The following is a 24,914-nucleotide window of genomic DNA, read 5'->3' as shown; positions in this document are numbered from 1 at the left end:
GGGATATGTAACAGTAGAGATGACCCATATCTTTCTGTGATGTCAATTCTACTTTACTAGAGGAAAAAATTATTTTAACATTAAAACAAACGTGACTATATTATAATATGACATGGAAACTTTTTTCCCTTTTCTTTCTTTTTTTTTTTGGAAACTTTTCTTGATAAAACGCAAGACTCAGAAATTGGGGCCAAAGAGATTGTATGTGGGAAGGTGGTAAGGTGCTTGCCTTGCATATGGCCAGCTTGGTTTAATCCCTGGTACCATATAGGATCCCCCAACCACTGCCAGGATTGTACTGTGAGTAAAGACCCAGGAATACTCCCATGGACATTGCTGCATATTACCCCAAAACCAATATATTAAAAAAATTTTACATTGTTATGCTCAGCAAATTTGAGCTCTTCCTTTAGACTACACATTCTTTTGGATTGCACCCAACAGTGCTTAGGGCTTACTCATGACTCCACACTGAGGAATTACTCCTGACAGTGCTTGGGGACCATATGGGATGCTGGGGATTGAAGCAGGGTTGGCCATGTGCAAGGCAAATTCCCTACCTGCTATACTATCGCTCCAGCCCCATAAGTTGTACTTTGGTAGAAAAGTTTGAGTGGCGTTGGTATAGTAGAAGGAGCGGTGATGTGTAAGTTAAAGAAAATTGACTTTTAGTCCTCACTTTATTATTATTATTATTATTTTGCCACACTTGGCAGTGCTTAGGGATTACCCCTGACTCTGATCAGAAATCTCTCCTGGTGGGGCTGGGGGGACCATATGTGGTGCTGGGGATTAAGCCTCGTTTGGCTGTGTACAAGGCAAGTACCCTATTATCTCTCCAGCCCCCTTAAGGTCCTATTTTAAGATCACAAATATATTATTTTCTGTAGCTGTCCAATAAGGGTGTGAGCATGATGATGTCGACCTTCCTCTAGACTCTATCATGTCATTTGGCATGGATTGTCAGTGAGCAACAAAGCAATACTCTGGGGCGTTACCTTGTGTCTTGGAGCCTGGAGTCTGGGTAGATTAGTTGGGCTGTTGGTTTCTTTCAGTAGACCAACTAATTGACTATTTCCATTTACTTCTCTTTCAGGCTGTTGTGGATTCTGTTTTGGCTATTAGAAGACCAGGTTATCCTATTGATCTCTTCATGGTAGAAATCATGGAGATGAAGCATAAGTCAGAAACAGATACAAAGTAAATCACAAGAACTTTGACAGTACTTAGATTTTAGACTATTATCATTATAGCACTGTAGCACTGTCCTCCCGTTGTTCATCAATTTGCTCGAGCGGGCACCAGTAATGTCTCAGACTATTATCATTATATATTTTTTAACGAATTCTCACGAATTTCATTAATTTTATTCAATATCAGTCAATTCATTTTATAAATATTAATTGGGTACTTATCATGAAGGGCTGGAGCGATAGCACAGCGGGTAGGACGTTCGCCTTACAAGCGGCCAACATGGCCGACCCGAGTTCGATTCCTCCGCCCCTCTCGGAGAGCCCGGCAAGCTACCGAGAGTATCTCGCCCGCATGGCAGAGCCTGGCAAGCTCCCCGTGACGTAGTCGATATGCCAAACACAGTAACAACAAAGTCTCCAATGGAGACGTTCCTGGGCCCGCTCGAGCAAATCGATGATCAACGGGAGGGCCTTTACCTTTACCTTTACCTTACTTATCATGAACCAGTAACTTTTCGATGAAGGTAATAAAACAATTTCTTTTTCTTCTTCTTTTTTCTTATTTTTGGGCCACACCCAGTGGTACAGAGCTGAGTGTGTGCTTTGCACACTGGAGGCTCTGGTTTAACCATTGTCTCCCAAGCATCTTCAGGAATAGCCTCTAAGCACTGCCAGATGTGGCCAGAGAACAAAAACAAAACAAAACAAAACAAAACAAAAAAGAGGTTGTATTTAGTTATTTCTTAAGCCCCCACTTTCTATTTTAAATTTTGTTTTGTCTTGTTTTGGGCCACACCCAGCAGTGCTCAGGCTGTGCTCCTGGTTCTGCACTCAGAATCACTCTTGGCGGGTTCAAGGGACCATATGGGGTGCCAGGGATGGAACCTGGGTAGGCAGCATGAAAGGAAAATGCCCAACCCATTGTACTATCATTCTGGCTCCTTAATCTTTTTATTGTTGTTGGGGGTAGCACCCGGTGGTCCTGGGAATACCAAGGTCACACTCTGCAATACTTGGGGTCATGCAGTACCTGGGCCTCAAAAATGCAAGGCCTGCTATTTATCACTGGAGTCTCAAGTCTGGACCTGCCACTTTTCAGTCCAAATTTGCCTTTTCTTTCTAATATATATTTTTATCTGTCTTGTGGTAGTGCAGCGGCCCCAGCCTCACCACCCGCAGTGCTCTGAGGGTCACCAGGGCTGTGCCTGGCAGTGCTGCATTGGGTCCACGTGGTGTCAGGGTCTGAGTTCAGGCCTTACACACTCGAGGCAAGTGCTTTACCACTCGGGTCATACCTTTGCCCTCTCCTTTTAATTTCTTTGAACATACATTGCGTGATAATTACAGTATGTAAAATTCTGGCTTGTATAATTTTGATGTTTATTGTATTTTCCTGCTTCTTATTCACAATTCTTTGTTTCCTAATGAGCTATTCATTGGGTTTGAAGAAAGTATTTGTAGAAATAATTTAATACCTAAGGTGGGGGTGACTTTTTATACAGAGGATTTATATATATATATATATATATATATATATATATATATTTGCTTTTTGGTCACACCCGGAGATGCACAGGGGTTATTCCTGGCTCATGCACTCAGGAATTACTACTGGCAGTGCTCGGGGGACCATATGGGATGCTGGGAATTGAACCCAGTTAGGCTGCGTGCAAGGCAAACGCCCTACCCGCTGTGCTATCACTCCAGCCCCAGAGGATTTATATTTGCTGCTATGATGAGCTCAGGAATTGCTCCAATTTCTATTTTATCTTACCATTATTGAGGTAATTTGGTTTACACTAATGTTAATGTTTATGTTTTTTTGGGCTATGAAGTTAAGGTACCAACAAATACCACCAAAACTTTCCTTGTGTTACATTTAGCCCACCCAATTCCTCCTAACTCCCTCCCCTCTGCCTACTAACCTCAGTTCTGTTGTTGGAGTCCAAGAGTTGGTTGCAACATATATTTTTTTGCTTTGTTTCTTTATCTTTCTCATATAAGTGGGATCATCTGGCATTTGTCCTTCTCCCAGGGAGACTTAATGTTTAGGAGCTAAGAGGAGGCACGGTCAGAAAGGAGACAAGAGAAGGAGTGGTTGGTGTGAAAGGAGGAATGCCAAGAGATAGCAGTGCCAGAGGAGCTATGAGAAGAAAGTGTTTCAAGAAGGAGGGAAAGAAAATCAGCTATGACATTTGAGAAAAATGTTTTTTGTTGTTTGTTTTCTCTGGTTTTGGGGCCACACCAGGCTGCACTCAGGGTTCTCCCCTGGCTCTGTATTCAGGGATCACTCCTGTTGGGGCTGAGGGGATCATATATGGTGCCAGAAATCAAACTGTATCAGCCATGTGCAAATGTTGAGAAAAACTGAGAAAAATATTTGAACTGAGAACTGACTGTTAGATTCTGAAGACATTTAGCTTTCTAAAGATACTTAGTGGTTTTAAAGAGGATGGTTCAGGCAGAAGTGAGGCTGCAAGTAGAAACAACTTTGAAGTGTTTAGCTATAAATAATGAACAGCAGAGAAATGGGCAGTACCTGGAAGTACAGAATCAGGGAATGGGGGCGAAGGAAAGATTTCTTTGCTTTGATGTTGGGAATTACTAGAGAAAGTTTCATGAGAAGGCTTCCTAGGTAGGAAGAATTGATGGGGAATTGGAAGTTTCAGGAGAGGAAAGGGGATATAGTACAAAGTGGAAGGCTTGACTTTCGAGGAAGATATTCAGGTCTTTCCTAGTAATAGGATGCTCAGGGTCCAGGGCAGCTGGGTGGGTAGAGGAAGTAATGGGATGGGGTTGATTTTTTAAGAAATGGATCATATTTAATTTGATTTTTTATGTGGTACTGGGAATTGAACCCAGGGCCTCAAACATCTGAAATGTGTGCTCTCCTGCCAAGCCATATTCCTGGCATGGTGTTTCTATTTTCTGCTAGAAGCAGGGTTATTTGCTATGAATAAAGGAGACTTGAAGAGTGAGGAATGTTGAACAACAGTTTGTTATTTTCTCCCAAGTGTCTTCTCATTCAGTGAGAGCTGGAGTAATCTAGCTAATTTAATTTAGATTAAATTTTTGAAATCTTCCTTATAATTAACCATTTAAAATTTATTTCCCTGGGGCTAGAGCCATAGCACAGCAGAGAGGGCATTTGCCTTGCACACAGCCTCCCTGGGGTCCATCCCTGGCATCCCATGTCATCCCTCGAGTACCATCATGAGTGAGCTCTGAGTGCAGAGCTAAGAGTAAGCTCTGAGCATTGTTGGGTGGGGGTCAAAAAATACAACAACAGCAAAATTCCCTGAGGCTCAGGATGTGACTCAAAGGGCTGGAGTTCATGCCTTGCATGCCAGAACCCCTGGTTTGGTCCCTGGCACCACATGTTCCTGCGAGCCCTGCTGGGAATGATTCCCATCCCACCATCTCTGGGGGTGACTCCCAAACCAAAAGATTATTTACTATGAAGCAAATCTTGGTAATAAAATATTCTTAAAAAGAAGTTTTGTTGTTGTTGTTTTATTTTGAGGCTGGGAGGCTACCCCCTGTAGAGTCTTACCCAGCTGCACTGGTGGTTCAGTGTGAGGGTCCAAGGATTCAATGCTGCTCACTCCCTGTGATGCTGAGGGTCACCTAAAAAGTGGTGCTCATGGTCTCCAAGGCTGCGCCCAGTAATTCTCAGGGGACCATGTGGTGCTGGGGATCAATTAAGGGTCAGCTGCATGCAAGGCAAGCAACTTAACTGCTTATCTCTTGGGCCCCATAGAGATATTCTTAAATTGGGAAAAAGTAAAATTTTTTTAAAGGCATAAAAAATGTTTAATCCTGAAGGAACAATTGGAAACCAGGGAATAATTCTCCCCCCTTCCTTCTTTACTGATAGTTTATATTTTTGTCATTCAGCATAACCCCATTCTTAGGTTCCTTCCATCCTTCCATTTCAATGCCAAGATACTTTTTATTAAGAAAAAGTGTTATAATCATAATCTTTGTGTAGTTTGTCATTCTGTGCTTATCATTTACCTCATGTAGATATTTTATACATTGTTACATAGTTTGTTTTTTCTAATAAAATATTTTGGTAATCATATGCTGAGTTATGGCTTATGGTTGGGCATTTAAGTTTGTAATTTTTAGTTGCATTTAATTATTTTGAGCAAATATTCTCTAAGAAACTCACTGTATTTTTTTAATACTTGAAAAACTGTCATTTTTGAACCACATCATTTAGGAAATAATTTTAGATGGTCTTTTTAATGTGTGATTTTATGTTAACCGTATTAAAGTAGATTCTCTTACTTAATTTTACTAATTTAGTGTTAGGTTTAAAATTGGTACTAAGGGTCAGAGCAATAGTACAGCAATGTACAGCAAAAGGGCAGGTGCATTGCAGCAGTTGACCTGGGTCTAATGCCCGAAACCCCCTATGGTCCCCTAAGCCCTGCCTTGAATGGTCACTGAGCACAAAGCCAGGAAAAACAAAAACAAACTAAAAGAGATATGAAGAAACAGCACATACTCTAGCAGTTCTGTTACAATTTTTAAGAAATTTTGAACCTCCAAGTGGTGCTCAGGACAGCTGGGACTCCTCCCAGCAATTCTCAGCAGCTGGGCGAGTGGCTCATTGCAGGAGTCTGAGGATGCGATGCTGCTTGGGACCTGTGGTGCTGGGGACACAGGGGCCACCATGGTGGTATTCAGAAGCTTCCAGGGACATGCCCCACACTGCTCAGGGTTTTCAGGACTCTGCCTGATGCTTGGAGGACCGTGTGATATCAGGGAGTGAATCCAAGTTGATTCTTGGGTTTTCTGTACTATCTTCAGGCCCCCCATCACCACTTTCAGAGTTAAAGTTTAAATTAGTACCAAATTTTAGAGTGTAAATTTATTTATTTGTATATTTATTTATTTATTCATTTATTGCTTTTTGGGTCGCACCCACCAACGCTCAGGGGTTACTGCTTGCTCTGCACTCAGGAATTACTCCTGGTGGTGCTTAGGGGACCACATGGGATGCTGGGGATTGAACCCGGGTTGGCCGCTTACAAGGCAAACACCCTTCCTGCCTGTACTATTGCTCTGGTCTTAGAGTGTATATTTAAAGGCAACAACTTTATGTATCTTTAATAGGTTGATCAGAGGATTAGTTTTGGATCATGGTGCCCGCCATCCAGATATGAAGAAGCGAGTAGAAGATGCATTTATTCTTACTTGTAATGTTTCACTAGAATATGAAAAAACGTAAGCATGGAAGTTATTCTTAGGGCTTTTGAAAAATTTAAGTTTTACTTATTTTTATTTGATTTGAGGTCAAACCCAACTGTTCCGGGGAATATCCGCTGGAACCCTGTTATGCCAGGGATTCGACCTGGGGTTCTGGCATGCAGAGTATGTGCTCCAGTTCTTTGAGCCACATTCCCAGTCTGAACTTTAATATTTCTTACAAAGGTCATACCGAGCACTGCTGAAAATGGTGGGTGGGGGGGATATGTTGGGGATTGAATGCAAAACTTCACATATGGGTTAACTCTCTAGCCCTTTTTATAACTTTTAAAATTGTTCCCCCCCCTTTTTTGTAACAGGAATTGGTCCCAGATCTCACATGTGTGAAGCATGTGAACTGCCATGGAGCCATATCCATTCCAAAACTTTTTTTCTAAGAGCATATCAAAACATTTGTCCTCCCTTTTAAATGTTTAGTGTAAACTCCATTTCATCCATCCTCCTTCCCTGTACTCCCCTTTATTAGCTTTTTTTTCCTTATAATTAATCTTTTAGAGAAGTGAGCTCTGGTTTCTTTTATAAGACTGCACAAGAGAAAGAAAAATTGGTAAGAGCAGAAAGGAAATTCATTGAGGATAGAGTACAAAAAATAGTGGATCTGAAAGAAAAAGTCTGTGGTCATTCCAATAAAGGATTTGTTGTCGTTAATCAGAAGGTAAGAGAAAATTTAGATTTGGATGATTTATTGTTTTTCTTTCTTTTGGGTTTTGAACCACAACTAGTGATGCTTAGGGGTTACTCCTAGCTCTGTGCTCTGGGGTTACTTGTAGCAGTTGTTCCTTCCTTCCTTCCTTCCTTCCTTCCTTCCTTCCTTCCTTCCTTCCTTCCTTCTTTTTTTCCTCTCTCTCTCTGTCTTGTTTATGCTCAGGGGTTACTTCTGGCTGTGCATCAGGAATCACTCCTGGTGGTGCTCGGGGCACCATTGAGGATGCTGGTTGTAGGATAATATTAGTTAGTACTTTCTCCCTTGCTTCAGGGAGCTTAGGTTTATTGGGGTACACCCATCACAGTGCTCTCAAGGCATTCTCATTCCTCTATGTTTATCTTTAACTTCTCTGGGCACTGCTTCCCTTGTCTGTTCACCTTCATATGTTCACCTTCACCTATATCCCCAAATCAGACCTGTGACTTTTAAGGTCAGATCCTTCTAAGGACTGGATTTTGTATTTGTAAGTGAAATATTGCTTTTCTCTTTCCCTTACATCCTTTGCATAGTTTACTTCGGAGCAATGTCCTTTTTATATAGACACAGGAAGACAGTTCATGCTATGCTTTTGTAACTTGGGAGATAATCGACTCTGAATAATATTTACTCCTGGGCATCTGTCATATTTACTCGACTTAAGCCTTAATTGTCCTTAGTTCCTAGCACCCCAGAAGCAGTGTCCTGACAAAGGGACTGGATGGACCCAGCGCAAGCTGTGAGCTACCCTGGCATTGATAGAGGACAGGTCAAGTGCCACAAAACTTAATCATAAGTTTAGGGCATGGTCATGGACAAATTTTGTTGCGACCCAAATAGGAGTGACTGGAAAAGACCCTACTATGGTTAGGAAGTTCTAATATGGCCTGAGGACTGTATTCTGGGATCTATAGTGAAATGTCCCCAGGAGAGTCACCCTTTAAGCTTAATATATCTCTTACTGTGTCCATACAAAATGACTAGAAAGATTACTAAAATGTAAATCTAAGATGACCATTTAAATGTATATGAAGTAAGGAAAGGAGAAACATGCCTTTTGAGTGGATCTTCTAGCAGTCAGAGCTCTTTGTCTTAGAAGAGCTTCCCTGGAATTAATGGAAGGAACTGCTTTCCATATGTTGATTGTGTTATCACCTGGGTGTTGTTGCTACCCCCAGTCCTTGGAGGTTAGGCTCTTGACTAAGGCTGCAAGACTGGGTGTGGGGATACTAGCATGGGGAAAGTAGGAGACAGGAATGAGGGGCAGTGTGTGAGACTGAAGTGGGGCACTCAGTGAGATTGGAATAGGTGCGCGGGGAGAATGGAATGAACGGCTGGATGGAGATTGGCATAAACAGCAACTGATCACCAACCAGCTTTGCTGTCCTGTTCTCTCCTTCATGCATCTGTTGGCTGCAGGCCGGGGTGGGGAAGCAACTCATGGCCACCTAATGCACATAACAAGAGAGCCCATACCACATAATATTGAATACACACTAGGGATCAAACCCAGGTCGGCTGTGTGCAAGGCAAGTGCGTGCCATAAGCCCTACCCACTGTATTCTCTCCAGCCCTCCTCAGCATTTCTTAAAGCATGGTCTAAGGACTCCTAGGATCTCCTAAAACCATTTCAGGGAGCCTAAGAGGTCAGTAGCAGTATTTTCTTTTCTTTTCTTTTTCTTTTTCTTTTTCTTTTTTTTTTTTTTTTTGCTTCTTGGGACACACCTGGCAATGCACAGAGGTTTCTCCTGGCTCTGCACTCAGGAATTACTCCTGGTGGTGCCGGGGGACCATATGGGGTGCTGGGAATTGGACCCGAGTTGGCCATGTGCAAGGCAAACGCCCTACCCGCTGTACTATTGCTCCAGCCCCAAGGTCAGTAGTATTTTCATAATCACTTTTGCATTGTGTTTTCATTTGCAGTAATGAGGCAAAGCTAATGTACATGAAACTGCTGCTGCTGGTACAAATCATAGCTGGCCACACCCAGTGGTGTTCAGGGCTTACTCCTGGCTCTGCCCTCAGGGATCATTCCTGGGGGGCTTGGGGGACCATATGGGATGCTGGGATTAAACCCAGGTCGGCTGCATGCAAGGCAAGTGCCCCATATGCTGTACTATCACCCTTGCCCATCATTAAAAATATCTCAATGAAGTACAAAACATTGATTTTTATAACATTTTGATAGTTAAATAAGGCATTCCGTGTGACAAAATGTGAACTATGCATAAAACTTGATTAGTTTGGAAATATGGTTCATCTTGAAGGAAAGTACTTGTGTAATTGAGTTAGTTGTGATCTAAATGGCCACTTTTTCCTGGAACATTTTTTACTTACAAGAATGACAGACAACTGTGGTGAGTGGATATTTTGTAGATATTTCTCAAAAATGAATAAAGCAGACCTGTCATTTCAAGGAAAACAGCGAATAGTATTTGTTATTCCCGATAACATTTAAACATTCATAGAAAAAAATAGACCTTGGAAAACATGTACAGCACCATGATCTTGATAGCTTTCCAATACTTATGTAGGTTTTCTGGCCAGGAATGGAGCTCAGCAGTAGAGTACCAGCTTTGCATGTGTGAGGCCCTGGGCTTGATCCCTAGAACTACAAAAAAAAAAAAAAAAAAAAAAACCCAAAGAAAAACAAAGGCAGTAACTACAAAAATATTAGTAATGATTTTAGTTATGTTATAGTTTCTCTGTCATATAGTATTAAAATATATCAACATTTGAGCATATCAATAAGTCAGTGAACTTTTTCTAAACGATTAAAAGATCCATGTTGTAACTAAATCATACGTTGGCACATTGGTAAACAATTCATTGATAGTGCAAGGTAGGACCGGGAACGTGACTCAGCAATTATACAGCACAGGTTTTGCATGTGTCAGACCCAGATTTGGTTTGCAGGACTGCAAATGTAATAAAATAAAACAGAAAAAGTGCTAGATACACAAATGGATTTGTATGTAAGGGTAAGAAAAGTACATTGAAAATGGTTTTTGTTTTTTTTTTCTTTTTGAGTCACACCCGGTGATGCGCAGGGGTTACTCCTGGTTCATGCACTCAGGTATTACTCCTGGTGCTGCTTAGGGAACCTTATGGGTTGTTGGGAATCAAACCCGGGTTGGCTGAGTGCAAGGCAAACGCCCTACCCGCTGTGCTATCGCTCCAGCCCTGATAATGGTTTTATATTCAACATTGAGACTAAGTATTTTTGAGTAGCATTTTCAGACAAATTTATATATATTTATTTATTTTGAGGTTTTGAGCCACACCTGGATATGCTCAAGGCTTCCTCCTAGCTCTGTGCTCAGGGATCACTTGGGTAGTCTCAGGGAACCAAGTGTGGTGCTGGGGATCAAACCTGGGCTGGCCACACATGAGGCAAGCACGTGATTTCTCTGACCTTTACAACTAATTTTTTTATTGATTGTTTTGGGGCCACACTCAGAGATGCTCAGGGGTTACTTCTGGCTCTGCACTCAGGAACTACTGGAGGTGCTTGGGGATTATATGGGCTGCTGGGGTTTGAACCTGGGTCAGCCACATGCCATGCAAGCACCTTGCCCACTGTACTATTGCTTCAGTTACCCCTGAAACTAATTTTTAAGGAATTTCTACTTGTTCTGATTTGGCATATTATCAAATAAATATGTTCACATTTATCTGAAAGAGTTATTAAAATACCCCCCTTTTATAATACTTTTTTTTTTCATTTTTGGGTCACACCCGGCAATGCACAGAAGTTACTCCTGGTTCATACACTCAGGAATCACTCCTGGCGGTGCTTGGGGGACCATATGGGATGCTGGGAATCGAACCTGGGTCGGCTGTGTGCAAGGCAAACGCCCTACCCGCTGTACTATTACTCCAGCCCTCTAATACTTTTAAAAATATTAACTGTTATATAACTAACTTTTAAGAGCTTGAAGCAGGGCTGAGACAGAATGTTTTGACAATTGTCTTAAAACATGCTTGTAACTTCTATACTAATTGATTCATTATAGGGAATTGATCCATTTTCCTTAGATATTCTTGCAAAGCACGACATAGTTGCTCTTCGCAGAGCAAAAAGAAGAAATATGGAAAGGTAAGCCTGCAGACAATAATGTACCCTAAGCTTTTTAACAGATTAAATTTGAAACATTCCATATGTATTCCTTTAAGCTTTTATGTAAATATTCAGCAAAAGTAAAAACGAACAAATTGCTTTTCTTCATTTTAGTAACAAATGAAACTGTCAAAAATAAAAATGATTAACCTACAGCAGAGTTTTGCGAAGTACAAGGAAGCTTTACGTTTTCTTAAAATAGATTTTTAGAGCCGGGGGCTGGGGAGAGTTAGAAGGCTTTAGGATTTATGTCTTAATGTTCCAAAACCCAGTTGAATCCCTGGTACCACATGACCAACCTCCCCATCCCCAGAGAATTGCTGGTTGTGGCCCTGGTAAGCTTCCAGCACTACTGGGGTGTCCCTGGTCATCTCTGGCCCCACAAGGCCTGAGCAGCTTCACATCCTCAGGCCCTTGGATTGAGCCCCCAGCCCGGTTGACCAGGAATTGTGAGAGTGGCCACAATATCTCCTGAGCACGCCTTGGGTGCTCCCACCATCACCTACAAAAAACCCACAGCAGTAATGTGGTCTTCCGTACTATATATCTTTTTCACCTATAGAAATGAGTCTTTCTGTATTTCATAATCAACGTTATTGTGACATATATGTCATTTCAGACTCTGTCTTGCTTGTGGTGGAGTGGCTGTGAATTGTCTCGAAGATCTCAGTATAGATTACTTGGGACATGCTGGTCTGGTACATGAGTCTGCATTAGTGAGTATTCCTGTGGGCAGGGCTATGAAGAATGGCTGGTGGTAGTGGGAAGTAACATATGGGTGAGGAGGTCTTGGGACACTCTTATGGTGTTGAGGTGAGGCAGCTGTGTACATCAGACCATAAATGTCAATCCCATTGTCATAAATGTCACCAGACCATAAATGTCAACCCCAAGTACAAGGCTTTATCTTAGCTATATAATACATTTAAAAAATACTAAATCTTTTTGGTCAGGTGTTGCATTTTGATGTCTGAATAGGCTGCCTTTTACAGTTTACTTAAATGTCAAGGGTTCAAACATAACCTTGCTGCTTTTAACATATATTTATTTATGTTTGATAACAAAAATTTCCACAAAGATTGGATTCTAATACTAAAAGTAGGTCTTGACCTCATAATGACATTGTGTATTAAAGTGATACCTTCTTGGATTATCCCTTAGGGTGAAGAAAAGTTCACATTTATTGAGGACTGTGTAAACCCTCGTTCTGTTACCTTGTTGGTTAAAGGACCAAATAAGCATACTCTCACCCAAATCAAGGACACCATCAGGGATGGGCTTCGTTCCATCAAAAACGCCATTGAGGATGGTAGGCTCTCTTTCTGTGACACAATAAGACTTCTATATTTTAATTTGTTAAATTTTGGTTTTGGGCCACAGCTGGTTTTGCTCAAGGCCTACTCCTGGCTCAGGCACTCAGGGATCACTCCTGGGGGAGCTCAGGGAACCATATATGGTGCTGAGGATCAAGCCCAGGTTGGCTGCATGCATGCCAAGTGACCACCTGTTCTCCAATCTCTCCAGTTCCCTCCACCCCCCTTAGTTCCCCCTTTGTTTGTTTATTTTTGGGTCACATTCAGCAACACTCAGGAGTTACTCCTGGCTTTGCACTCCGAAATTACTTCTGGTGGGACTTGGGGAACCATATGAGGTTCTGGGGATCTAACCCTGGTCGGCTGCATGCAAGGCAGGTGCCCTACCCACTGTACTATCACTCTGGCTCCTCCCCCTTATGTGGGAGGAGCAACCAGCTTGTCATGGTTCATATACAGTATTTTTTAATGCATTTCCCCCTTTTCCTCTTGCTTTGCTACCTTTTCTGTGATGACTGAGGGGGTGTCATGCATTTGCTTGCAGAGTTTCCACACTTGGTTGAGGTACTCACAGAGTCTGCACAATTTGGTTGTGGTGTTTACACACTTTAGTTGTGATGCTTGCTCCACTAAGCCACATCCCCAGCTCTCTATACAATAGTTTTTATGGTTTGGGGGCTATACTCAGTGGTGCTCAGGGGCCACTTCTGACTCAGTGCTTGGGGATTGTTCCTGGCAGTACTGGCAGACCGTGCAGTACTGGGCGGGGGTGGGGGGGGATGTCAAGCCAGGGCCTCATGCATACAAAGCGTGCATTCCCGTCCTTGACTTCTCCCTCTTTTGGAATATTCTTGATGGTATTCTGCCCCTCCTTGTTTAGCTGCCTTTATAGCATTGGTTGGAAACCAGTGCTGCTTGGGGGGCATCTAGGGGTCTGGGGACTTGTGTGGTGATGAGGGTTGGATTTAGGGACTTTTAAACGCAAGTCCTGTGCTCTAGTCTTTTGAGCTATTTCCCCCACTGTGTATTGCTGCCCTTTTAATTAACTTCTGTTTATGAAGTTAAAAAAATTCAGTGTGATAGTGCTATTTCTTTTTTTTTATTTTTAGAAATTTATTTTTGAAAACCTGGAGAAGCTTTTACAGCTTGAGCTCATTTCATTATCTCAGGGGTAGTGTAATTTTAAGGAATGGTAGTAGTTATTATTTACTTATAATTTATGACTTCTAAAAGTCATAATTAGGGCAGATAAGTCACTGCAAAGCATGTCTAAAATAGAATTATTAAGCACATGAAAAGATGTTCGACCTCTTTAATCATTCAGGAAGTGAAAATCAAAACCACAGCCATTTCACAACTCTTATGATGGCTATAATAAAAAAATGGACATTAATAAATGCTGGCAAAGATGTAGAAAAATTTTTACCTGCACAGTGCTGGTGGAGAGTTTTGGAAAATAAGCAGTTCCTAAAAAAAAAAAAAAAGAGGGCCTGGAGAGATAGCACAGTGAGTAGGGCATTTGCCTTGCAGGCAGCTGACCCGGGTTTGATTCCCAGCATCCTATATGGTCTCCCAAGCACTGCTAGGAGTAACTCCTGAGTGTATGAGCCAGGAGTAACCCCTGTACATTGCCAGGTATGACCCCCCCCCCCAAAAAAAAAGAAAGAAAAGAAAAATTAAATGTTGTTCTAGAGAGCTAGCTCAGAATCTGGAGTATGAACTCTGCATGCCACGGCCTAGATATTATGAACCAGGGAACATTGCCAGGAGTGACCCCTGAACACAGCCAGAGTGGCCTCTGAACACCAAGGATTGTAGCCCCTAAACCGAACAATAGAACAACACGTGTGTGCATTCAAAGTCATATTACCCACAAAAATATCAGAAATGATAACATGGATGACCTTGAAAACATTAGCCTGAGTAAAAGAATCTACCTGAGGTCATTATCAATACTTCTGAGGGGTACAATGTGAGCTGGCGGCTGTGGGAGTGAGTGGCCTCCTGGTGCCCTGCATCATGGTGATGGGCAGTCTAGGACTTAGTCTTGGTACACTTAATGTGATCAACTGCTTTGCTCACTCCTGATGGTTCTCAGGACTCTACACTCAGGCATCACTCCTGGTTGAATTTGGGGTCATATTAGGTATTCGATATGCCAAACACAGCAACAACAAGTCTCATGATGGAGACGTTACTGGGCCCGTTCGAGCAAATCGATGAACAACGGGAGGACTGACTGACTGACTGATGGGTGCCTGGGATTACCCAGCGTTGACCACATGCAAGGCAAATGTCCTACTTGCTGTACTATCTCTCCAGCCCTTCATATATGTGTGTATATATATATATATATATTTTTTCTTTTTTAAACAGTGATTGGTTCAGAAGCATGTTTGCTTGTTCAAGAACTTTATATAACCATATAAGCTATGATTATGTAATCATCTAAGTATAAAAGTCATGTCCTGATGTCCTGATGTGAAAATTGATGCATCTAACTAGAGCTTTTGGTTTAGAATAATAAGACCACAGAATTTAGTCCTGTACTAAGTTTCTTCCCACATGTGGAGTTCCTTTTCATTTTTCTTTCACTTTCCAATAAACTTATCTACTTTCCAGGAAAAACAAAGAGAAGACTGCATAAATTTTTTTTCCCTGTAGGTAGCTGTATGGGTCCTGCACTAATACAGAAAAGAAATACTTCATTAAGTACCATGAATTCCAAACCCAAAACTGTGTTCTAATTACACTGGCCTAAAAATGTTCAAATCAGGCATTACAGTTAATACCCACCATTATAAATGATAAATAACTACCTTTTATAAGTGCAGTCATAAAAGAATAAGAGAAAAGTGGAAGAAATGTTTCCTCTTATTTGCCAGAGGATAAGGGATGAAATAAACTGTGGCCCGTTATCTGTACCTTGCTTAATTATTTAATGGTATATAAATTCAGTCTGCTTCATGCGATGTCTGAGTAATCACTGAGCGAGACAGCTTGTTTTACTTCTGTATAATACATTTTTACTTAGGAAAGAGAATTGAAAATACTTGATTAGCCAGCTGCTTTTATTCATTTATTTTTATTTTTTTCTATATGACTTGTATGACTATTTTTTTCCTTAATAGGTTGTGTGGTTCCAGGAGCGGGTGCAGTCGAAGTGGCAATAGCTGATGCTCTTATTTCCTACAAACACACCGTAAAAGGAAGAGCTCGTCTTGGAGTCCAGGCTTTTGCTGATGCTTTACTTATTATTCCTAAGGTATAGTTATATCCATGGTCACAGAACAACTGGTTCAGTGTAAAAGTGTTTTATAAGATGCCGTCCATATTTCTAAGTGAAATATGAATTTGAAAGGAAATGACCAGACAATTCACTCTTCTATGGAACATAAGGTAACTAAAGCAATAGATATTCAACCACAAAATGACCTCATCCTTGAAAATGATGGTGGTTAGGGAAAGGGAATTGGGTGGGGGAGGAACGAGGGATTTGTAGGTGGATGGAGAGGTATAATATACACATAGAGGTACAAAACCAAACCTTTGAAATTCTATAATATTGTAAACTACTAAACAGTCAAAGAATTTAATTCTTTTTATATTTATATATGGACCAGAGCCATAGCACAGCGGGTAGGGTGTTTGCCTTGCATGTGGCTGACCCGAGTTCGATTCTTCCACTCCTCTCAGAGAGCCCGGCAAGCTACCAAGAGTATCCTGCCTGCATGGCAAAGGTTGGCAAGCTACCCGTGACATATTCAATATGCCAAAAACGGTAACAAGTCTCAGAATGAAGATGTTACTAGTGCCCGCTCGAGCAAATCAATGAACAACAGGAGGATGGTGCTACAGTGCTATTTATATATAAAAAGTAGTGTCCCATATTATCTATTTGCTCTTTCTCACACAATTTTACCTAACTGTTCTGTTTTTGTAGCACTGCACTGTAGCACTGTCCTCCCGTTGTTCATCGATTTGTTCAAGTGGGCCCAGTAACGTCTCCATCATGAGACTTGTTGTTACTGTGTTTGGCATATTGAATGCATCACGGGTAGCTTGCCAGGCTTTTGCCATGCGAGCGAGATACTCTCAGTAGCTTGCTGGGCTCTCCGAGAGGGGTGGAGGAATTGAACCCTGGGTCGGTCGGGTCAGCCACGGGCAAGGCAAATACCCTACCCGTTGTGCTATCACTCCAACACATGTTTTTGTGTTTTAAAATGTTTTCTTTCATTTTTTTAAAATGTAGGAGTCACTGTCACTGTCACTGTCCTCCTGTTGTTCATTGATTTGCTTGAGTGGGCCCAGTAATGTCTCCATTGTGACACTTGTTACTGTGTTTGGCATCTCTAATACGTCACGGGTGTTGCTATTTATTCAGCCATTGATTAGGTGATTGAATTGGGCATGAACTCCACTTTTTCTTTCATTTTTATATCTAAGCTATTTTGCAACCAAAGTAGTGACACTTTGGACACAGCAGTTCAGAAACCTTGTAGGAGTTTTATGGATAGTGATATTGTCCCCTATTTCCTTCTCTGAGCTCTAAACATTTCCTTCATGTATCATTATTCATGATAACTAATGATAAATGAAGAATTTTGAACTTAAAATTTAACTGGAATTTAGTCTGACCTTTATTTTGCTGGTGACATAAAATGCTTTATCATTTTAAATTGTGGAAAGGGAAAGCGACTAGCTATTTAGCAACTCCAAATACTTGCTTACATTGTCATTGGCATTGTAATTCCTAGAAAAAAATGACAAACCGTATATTTTCCTTTTATTATGAGATCAGAGAACTGCTATTTCCTTTTTTCTGGCATTAATTTGATTGTGAACCACAGATAAATTGTTTCAAATGCTATTACCATGAATCAAGGCATTAAAAATAATGCTAACAAAGCCTCTTTGTTACTTGCTTTCAAAATATTCATGATTTATGTAATCTTTGTTATTCAGCTTTCTTTATCTTCCTCTAAAAAGCAGCAAAGTAATGAATTCATTGTTGATACATGTGGGTAAACCTGTTGAATATCAGTGCTACCTTCTCACTCATCAGCTCTTGGTTTGGGACCACTTGGAAATAAATCTGGTTTAGAATGCAGGTGTCTTCATTCCTTGTCAGATTAACAAGCTCAAGATGCTACAGTTAATGCATGTTTCCCTTTCAGGTATAACTGGAAAGAGGGTGACTGAAGGAGCTAAGAAAATAGTATCATTCTGCTTTCTTCCATGTTTATTTTTAGTTCTTTTGCAAGGAGCAAAATTAATGTAGTGGAGTATGGCAGGGGAAATGTACCTAGGGAATCTGTTTTAAGAAAGCATGAAAGTACTGGATATTCAAAATAATTTTATTTAGAGCAGGAGTGGAATTCTTCAGAATGAGATGATTGTTCTATTATGGATATGATTTCACAAGAATACCTTTATTTTTTTGCATTTAATTTTCAAAAATTAAATGGAGCGATAGCACAGCGGGTAGGGTGTTTACCTTGCATGTGGTTGGCACGACTGACCCGGGTTCGATTCCTCCGCCCCTCTCTGAGAACCTGGCAAGCTACCGAGAGTATCTCAGCTGCACAGCAAAGCCGGGCAAGCTACCTGTGACGTATTCGATATGCCAAACACAGTAACAACAAGTCTCACAATGGAGATACTACTGGGCCCGCTCGAGCAAATCTATGAACAATAGAAGGACAGTGCTACAGTGCCAATTTTCAAATATATGCATATTTCTATATGTGAAGGTATTTCATAATTCATTCTCTATTATTTTTTATTGTACAGGTTCTTGCTCAGAATTCTGGTTTTGACCTGCAGGAAACACTAGTAAAAGTTCAGGCTGAACATTCAGAATCAAAACAAGCTGTTGGCATAGATTTGAATACAGGTAAGAATGTGAAGGAAAACTGCTGCATAAGCAGAAAAGAGGTGGGCCAGAGAGAGAGTAGAGTAGGTAAGGTGCTTGCCTTGCATGCTACCACGCAGGTCCAATTCCCTTGGTCAATCCCTACCCCATGTGGTCCTTCAAGACCTGTCAGGAGTAATCCCTGAGTGCAGAGCCAGGGGTAAGTCCCTGAACACTACTCAGTGTGACCTAAAAACAAAAAAATAATACAGTGACCTAGTATTTAGAGTTAGGGGATTTGGCTTAGGTGATTTTGCTATTTAAATGGTTGAGTACTTTAACATACTTTTGAATTTTAAAATTTTTGTACGTTGTGGTACTGGGGATCAAATTCAGAGCCACACACACGCAATGCTCTCTATTGCTGAGCTTCATCACTAGTTCACTAGTGTGTGTGTGTGTGTGTGTGTGTGTGTGTGTGTGTGTGTGTAGTGAGGGGGGCCAGTGGGCCACACCTGATTGTGCTCAGGACTTCCTCCTGGCTCTGCTCTCAGGGGTCACTGGCAGGGTTCAGGATATCTCTGTGGTGCCAGGGATTGAATCCGAGTTGTCCACATGTAAGACCAGCACCCGACCTGCTGTACTGTCTCTCTGACCCCTATTTGCTTTCTTTTGAAATTTTAAGAAAAAGATATTAATTCATTTAAGAAACAGGGTTTGTTACTTGGCTTTTTTTTTTTGTAGGAGTACTGCTATTTATTCAGCCACTGATTAGCTGATTGAATTGGGCATGAACTCCACCTTTTTTTTTCCATAATTTTATTTATTTATTTTTTTCTTCTTATATTTATTTATTGAATCACTGTGGGAAAAGTTACTAAGCTTTCAGATTTAAGTCTCGGTCATACAATGATCAAACACCTCTTCCTTCACCAGTACTCAATTTTCACCACGAAGAACCCCAATATACCCCCCTCGCACCCCTCTCAATTCCTGTGAGGCAGATGATTTCCACTTAACTCTTCTCTACATTGATTACATTCATTATTTCGACAAAAGATGTACCATTATTGTTTAGAATTTCCCCCCAACAATCAGAATTGCTGAAAAGGCATTGTGAAATACTTTGTTTTCTATAGCTGGTTATGAGAATCATATAATGTCACGTGGCCACGATTTTGGATTTCTACAAAGAGCCAGATAATTATGAGATTGGTTTCTGTGCGTCTGGTGTTATGGCTGTGCTGGAGAGCTGCTCGTGGGGGGGCAACTCATGACCTCAGCAGGATGTGAAGGATGAGCCGGTACAGCCCCCATGAAACTGCAGTTGCCCCGTCACCTCTGGCTCATACCTGGCTTTCCTATAAGCTCTGAGGCAGCAGCCACCCTGCTGCTGGGGGGAAAAAGGCAGAAGGGAGCAAAACCCTTTCCTTCCCGGGGAGGCATGGCGCCATTCACTTAAACCATTCACTTAAACCATTCACTCCCTGCCCTCCATTCACTTTTCTGCTGTAAGCTGCTGGGCTCTGGACTAAGTCCATTTGCCTCTGGAGCCATGGCCGTGCCGGAGAGCTGCTTGTGGGGGGCAACTCGTGACCTCGGTAGGGTGTGAAGGATGAGCCAGTACCATTCCCCTTCCCATGAGACTGCAGTTGCTCCGTCACCACTGGCTCATACCTGGCTTTCAAATAAGCTCTGAGATGGTGGCCACCTTGTATGCGGTCCAGATGCATTTTGGCCAAAAGCCGCTGGGTTTCGAGATTTGTTTCTGAGTCTCTGGAATCATGGCCGTTAATTAGCTTGATCAGGAGCCAGAGAGGCCATTTGTAGGCAGCCACTTGGGGTCTCGCTGGGATGGGGAAGAAAGGGCCGGTTCCACCCCATCTGGTGAGACCCCGCATGTCTCATCACTGCAGGCCCAAACCTGACTGTCCAGTGTCCTCTGGAGGATGGTGGTCACCGGGCCGCCAAGGGAAACAGGCCAAGGCATGAAACCTATTCCCACCTAGAGTGGCCCAGCACCAGTAACCTACTGCAGGAACAGGATGCATTTCTGCCAAAAGCCTTTGGGTTCCAAGATTTGCTTCTGAGTCTCTGGGATCATGGCTGTTAAGCAGTTCGATCAGGAACCAGAGAGGCCATGTCTCCAATTATATAGCTGAGCCGGAGGTGGTTTGTGGGTATGTCTCCCACATACCTAACTTTTGGCCGTTTAATTTCTTGGTAAATTTTGCCCCAAGTTTTTGGGGTCTGGCCAAAGGCACAGCAGCAGTTTTGGGGTATCTGAAAGTCTGATGGTGCCATCAGGCTGCTGATGCGCTCGCCTCACAGGTATAGATTGACCTGCTGGCGGCACCATGCCCCCTGTTGTTTGGCTTTTGAGATTTATACAGAACAAGAGCCAGAACTCCCTGCCCTGTGTTCCTACATTGTAGGAGGCAGGATAGGCAGTAAATAATGAAAACATTTTCCCTTAGAAGTTTATTATTTTAAATTTTTTAGTGAGGCAAAATAGTTTTATTGAAAGAAATTTAGAGAAATGCGTGAGGAGAAGAAAGAGTGATACATGTTCAAGAGAGAACACAGGTTACTTCAGAGGCAAAAAAGCCACCCTCAGCAGCTTAAAAAAAAGCAATACATTAAGTTGTTGTATCTTGTGTAGTAAAGATGCCATTACAAATATGAGAAAAAAGAGCAGAATATGGATGATTATGAGTACTAGTATAAGTGAGTTTGAAGGGGGTTGGTTGCAATCTTGTTGGTTAGGGTAGGTCTCACTGAGAATATGTTTTTTAAAAAAAGGCAGTAACAAAGTTAGCCATGTGGTAACTGAGGAAAGATTGTCTTAAGCAGAGGAAATAGCTAGCCCAATGTTTTTGGGGAAGGAGATGAGAGAGGTGGATGTCTAAAGTCTCTCACTTGGAGTGGAATGCGAGCAGCTCTGAGCCCCAGGTGACAAGGTACAGGCATGCTTGCTGGAAATGACACTGGCTCCGCTGTGGGAGGCACCTGATGTAGACCTGGAAAGTGGGAGGGCCTCTTCCTTTTACTGCTCCAGAGGAGGTTGACTAGAGCAGGTTGTGGTGATAGGTCCTGAGTTTTAGCCAAGTTAAAAGTGTAGATTTTCAAGTAGAGTATATTTGATTGGAGGTGGAAGCCTGGAGCTGAAGAAAGAGGTGTGGTTTGGAGATAAGAACTAAAGAGTTGCCATCGTGTATGAGCTGGAGCAATAGCACAGCGGGTAGGGCGTTTGCCTTGCACCTGGCCGACCAGGTTCGATTCCTCCGCCCCTCACAGAGAACTACTGAGAGTATCCTGCCCCACAGAAGATCCTGGCAAGCTCCTCCTGGCATATTCAATATGCCAAAAACAGTAACAACAAGTCTCACAATGGAGACGTTACTGGTGCCTGCTTGAGCAAATTGATGAACAGCGGGAGGACAGTACTACAGTGCTACAAGGCTATGGTTCATATCCAGAGGATTGAAGAGAGTACTGAGGGGAGGGAGGGATATACATAATGAGGGGGGGAGGGGAGAGGAAGGGAGAGGAGAGATCTTGATTTGAGCCTCTAAGGTCTCCAGCATTAAAGACTTTGGCGGGTGGGGTGGGAAACTCACAAAGGAAATAGATGAGGAACTACTAGTACCCCAAACTAGGCAGGTGAGGGGGGTACAGCTGGAAGAAAGCTAGCCAGGAGTGTGTGATCACACGTGTTATGTGCTTTTCATAGACATGGGATGCCAGGGGCCAGGCCAGGTGTCAGGGATCGAACCTGGGTTGGTCACGTGCAAGCTCCCTTCCTACTCTGGCCCCATTTTGCACCGTTTTATTTGTTTAACCACATTCCCTCCAACACTAGCTGTTTCCAGTCCTTTTTCTAAAAAAATTTTATTTTTTAGTGTCATTCTTACTAGTGTGAGATGATATCTCACTGGTTTTGATTTGAATTTCCCTGTCATGTCATAAGTGACATGATGAGCACTTTTACTTTTCACATTCCTACTAGTTATCCATATGTCTCTTTGGGCAAGTGTCATTCATCTCCTCTCTGTGTGTTTGAATGGGGCTATTGAATTTTTTTAAAAAAAAGTTTTGTTAGTGCATTGTAAATCTTGGATTTACACATTAGCCCTTTATTTAATGTCTTTTTTGTACAAATATTTTCTTATTGATATGGATGTCTTTATTTTAGCTCTAGGTTTTTTTTTTTTTTTGCCTGCAATATCTTTCTAATTTGTTCTATCACATTTGTTTATTTTTGTTTTTGTTTTCTTTGCCTCTGGAGTCAAATCAGTGAAGACACCTTTGAGGTCTATTCCCTAGAGAAATCTGCCTGTTTTTCTCATTGTATGTTTTGGACTCTGGTCTAATCTTGAAGCCTTTAATCCACTTTAACTTTTGTGAATGATGTGAGATACAGTTTCAGTTTTATTTTTTTTACATGTGACTGTCCAGTTTTCCCAGTACTGTTTGTTGAAGAGACTTGTTTCATTTCATATACTTAGCTCCTTTGTCATAGGTTAATTGTCCACAGATCTCTGAGATTTTACATCAGGGCTTTCAATTCTTTTTTATTGGTCTGTGATTCTGTCTTTGTTCCAGTACCACACAGTTGTGATTACTCTAGCTTAACAGTACAATTCGTAGTCAGGAAATACAGTTCCTCTCATATTTTCCCCCTTGAAAATAGTAGGTGTTTTTTTTGTTTTTGGTTTTTTTCTTTTTGGGTCACACCCGATGATGCACAGGGGTTACTCCTGGTTCTACACTCAGGTATTACTCCTGGCAGCGCTCAGGGACCATAAGGATGCTGAGAATCAAACCAGGGTCGGCCGTGTGCAAGGCAAATGCCCTACCCACTGTGCTATTGCTCCAGCCCCCGAAAATAGTAGTTTTGATGGCATGATAAAGAATCTTAAAACATACAACCAATATTAAAAGAACATGTCAATATTGTAGTTTGTTTATTACTTTGTAGGTGAACCAATGATAGCAGCAGACGAAGGAGTTTGGGATAATTACTGTGTGAAAAAACAACTTCTTCATTCTTGGTAAGTTTCTAGTAAGAAAAGGCTTTTTGGGACATCATTGAGAACATCAACATTTTTCCTTTTTTGCCATGCTACAGTGAGCAAATGGTTAAGTGTATGACTACATGACGTTCAGTTTTTGAAAACTAGCTTTCAAACGATATAGTCCCTTTTACAATGTTGTTTTAACATTGGAAATGTTAGTCTTGCTGTTTATTTGAGAGGGAAGTGAAAGAAGGAACAGTGCCATATTCAGTGTGGGAAAACATCAAATGATGTGCTAAAACTGAGCTCAGTTTTACTACGATGCAAAATCAGGCTTCCACTTTATCAGCAAAGGAATGGAAATTATAGTACAGGAGCAATGCTTGTATTTTTAATGACTTTGTCTCATGAAACGTCATACTAACATCTTTGAAGAGCAAATTACCTCTAGTGGCTGAAGATGCCTGGGCAGGAGGAGCAGCGGGATGGGCTGGCTGAAGGCGGGCAGGCTTTCCTCACCCTCTCATCTTTTCCTCAGTACCGTGATTGCCACCAACATTCTCCTGGTCGATGAAATTATGCGAGCTGGAATGTCTTCTCTTAAAGGGTGAATGAGTTCCAAGTCAGCACTCCAGGAAACAGCATCTTCCATTCAGCTACTGTTTTGTAGTTTAAAACCATTCTTAATTTTTGCACAATAAATGTAGCTTCATTTTATTGGTCAGTCTCAAAAGCATGTCTCATATTTTTTTTCCTTGAGAATAGTAGGTTTAAAGACTGTAAGGAATATTTTTACAGTAAAGGATTACTGATGAAAATATTTTCCCCTAGGAATACTAATTTAGAGGGAAAGTTAGATCATACCTGTGATTTTATAATATAATAGTAAGAGTTGGTCTTTATTCTGACTCAGAGCGTCTAAAAAACTTGTAATTTCCTGAATAATGGGGGTGATTGGAATGGTTTTTTTGTTTGTTGGTTATAGTTTTGGGTTTTATTTTTTAATTTTTTTTGGGGGGGGGGAAATCCAAGTTTTGTTCTTTTATTATTCACTACAGCATCTTCTTACATTTATGTAATTTATAAAATAAAGTCTTGAAATATTCAACTTTGCAAACACATAAACATTTTTTACACACTGCTAATAGGCATGTGAACAAATGTAAGTCTAACAAATTTGAGAGTATTTGACTCAGTACGTCTTTTTTTTTTAATGTAGGAGTACTGCTATTTATTCAGCTACTGGTTAACTGATTGAATTGAGCATGAACTCCACCTTATTTTTTTTTCATTTTTTATAATTTTATTTATTGAATCACTGTGTGAGTAGTTACAAAGCTTTCGGGTTTAAGTCTTGGTTATACAATGAAACACCCGTACCTTCACCAGTGCCCATTCTCCACCCCCCAAACCCCAGTATGCCCTCATCCCACACCCTCCCCCTACCTGTGGGGCAG

General features: G+C 41.4%; 1 protein-coding gene across 2 annotated transcripts in view; it reads left to right on the top strand.

Moving 5' to 3' along the window:
- CCT6B (chaperonin containing TCP1 subunit 6B) overlaps positions 1 to 24,126 on the top strand; it is a 31,426-nt gene extending 7,300 nt beyond the window's left edge. For both annotated transcript variants that reach the window (XM_056127713.1, XM_056127712.1), the window contains 10 exons: positions 1,097 to 1,200; positions 6,318 to 6,428; positions 6,966 to 7,125; positions 11,169 to 11,251; positions 11,892 to 11,988; positions 12,434 to 12,581; positions 15,717 to 15,850; positions 18,379 to 18,481; positions 23,421 to 23,493; positions 23,996 to 24,126. In XM_056127713.1, the coding sequence (XP_055983688.1) occupies positions 1,097 to 1,200; positions 6,318 to 6,428; positions 6,966 to 7,125; positions 11,169 to 11,251; positions 11,892 to 11,988; positions 12,434 to 12,581; positions 15,717 to 15,850; positions 18,379 to 18,481; positions 23,421 to 23,493; positions 23,996 to 24,068 (1,086 nt within the window). In that variant the 3' untranslated portion in view covers positions 24,069 to 24,126. The remainder of the gene's footprint in view (positions 1 to 1,096; positions 1,201 to 6,317; positions 6,429 to 6,965; positions 7,126 to 11,168; positions 11,252 to 11,891; positions 11,989 to 12,433; positions 12,582 to 15,716; positions 15,851 to 18,378; positions 18,482 to 23,420; positions 23,494 to 23,995) is intronic.
- The last annotated feature ends 788 nt before the right edge of the window (positions 24,127 to 24,914 follow it).

This window comes from Sorex fumeus, unplaced genomic scaffold (genome assembly GCF_029834395.1).
Source record: "Sorex fumeus unplaced genomic scaffold, SorFum_2.1 ptg000063l, whole genome shotgun sequence".
Classification (NCBI taxonomy): domain Eukaryota; kingdom Metazoa; phylum Chordata; class Mammalia; order Eulipotyphla; family Soricidae; genus Sorex; species Sorex fumeus.
Note: the sequence above shows the minus strand (reverse complement) of the source record. Positions and strands in the feature narration are given on the sequence as shown.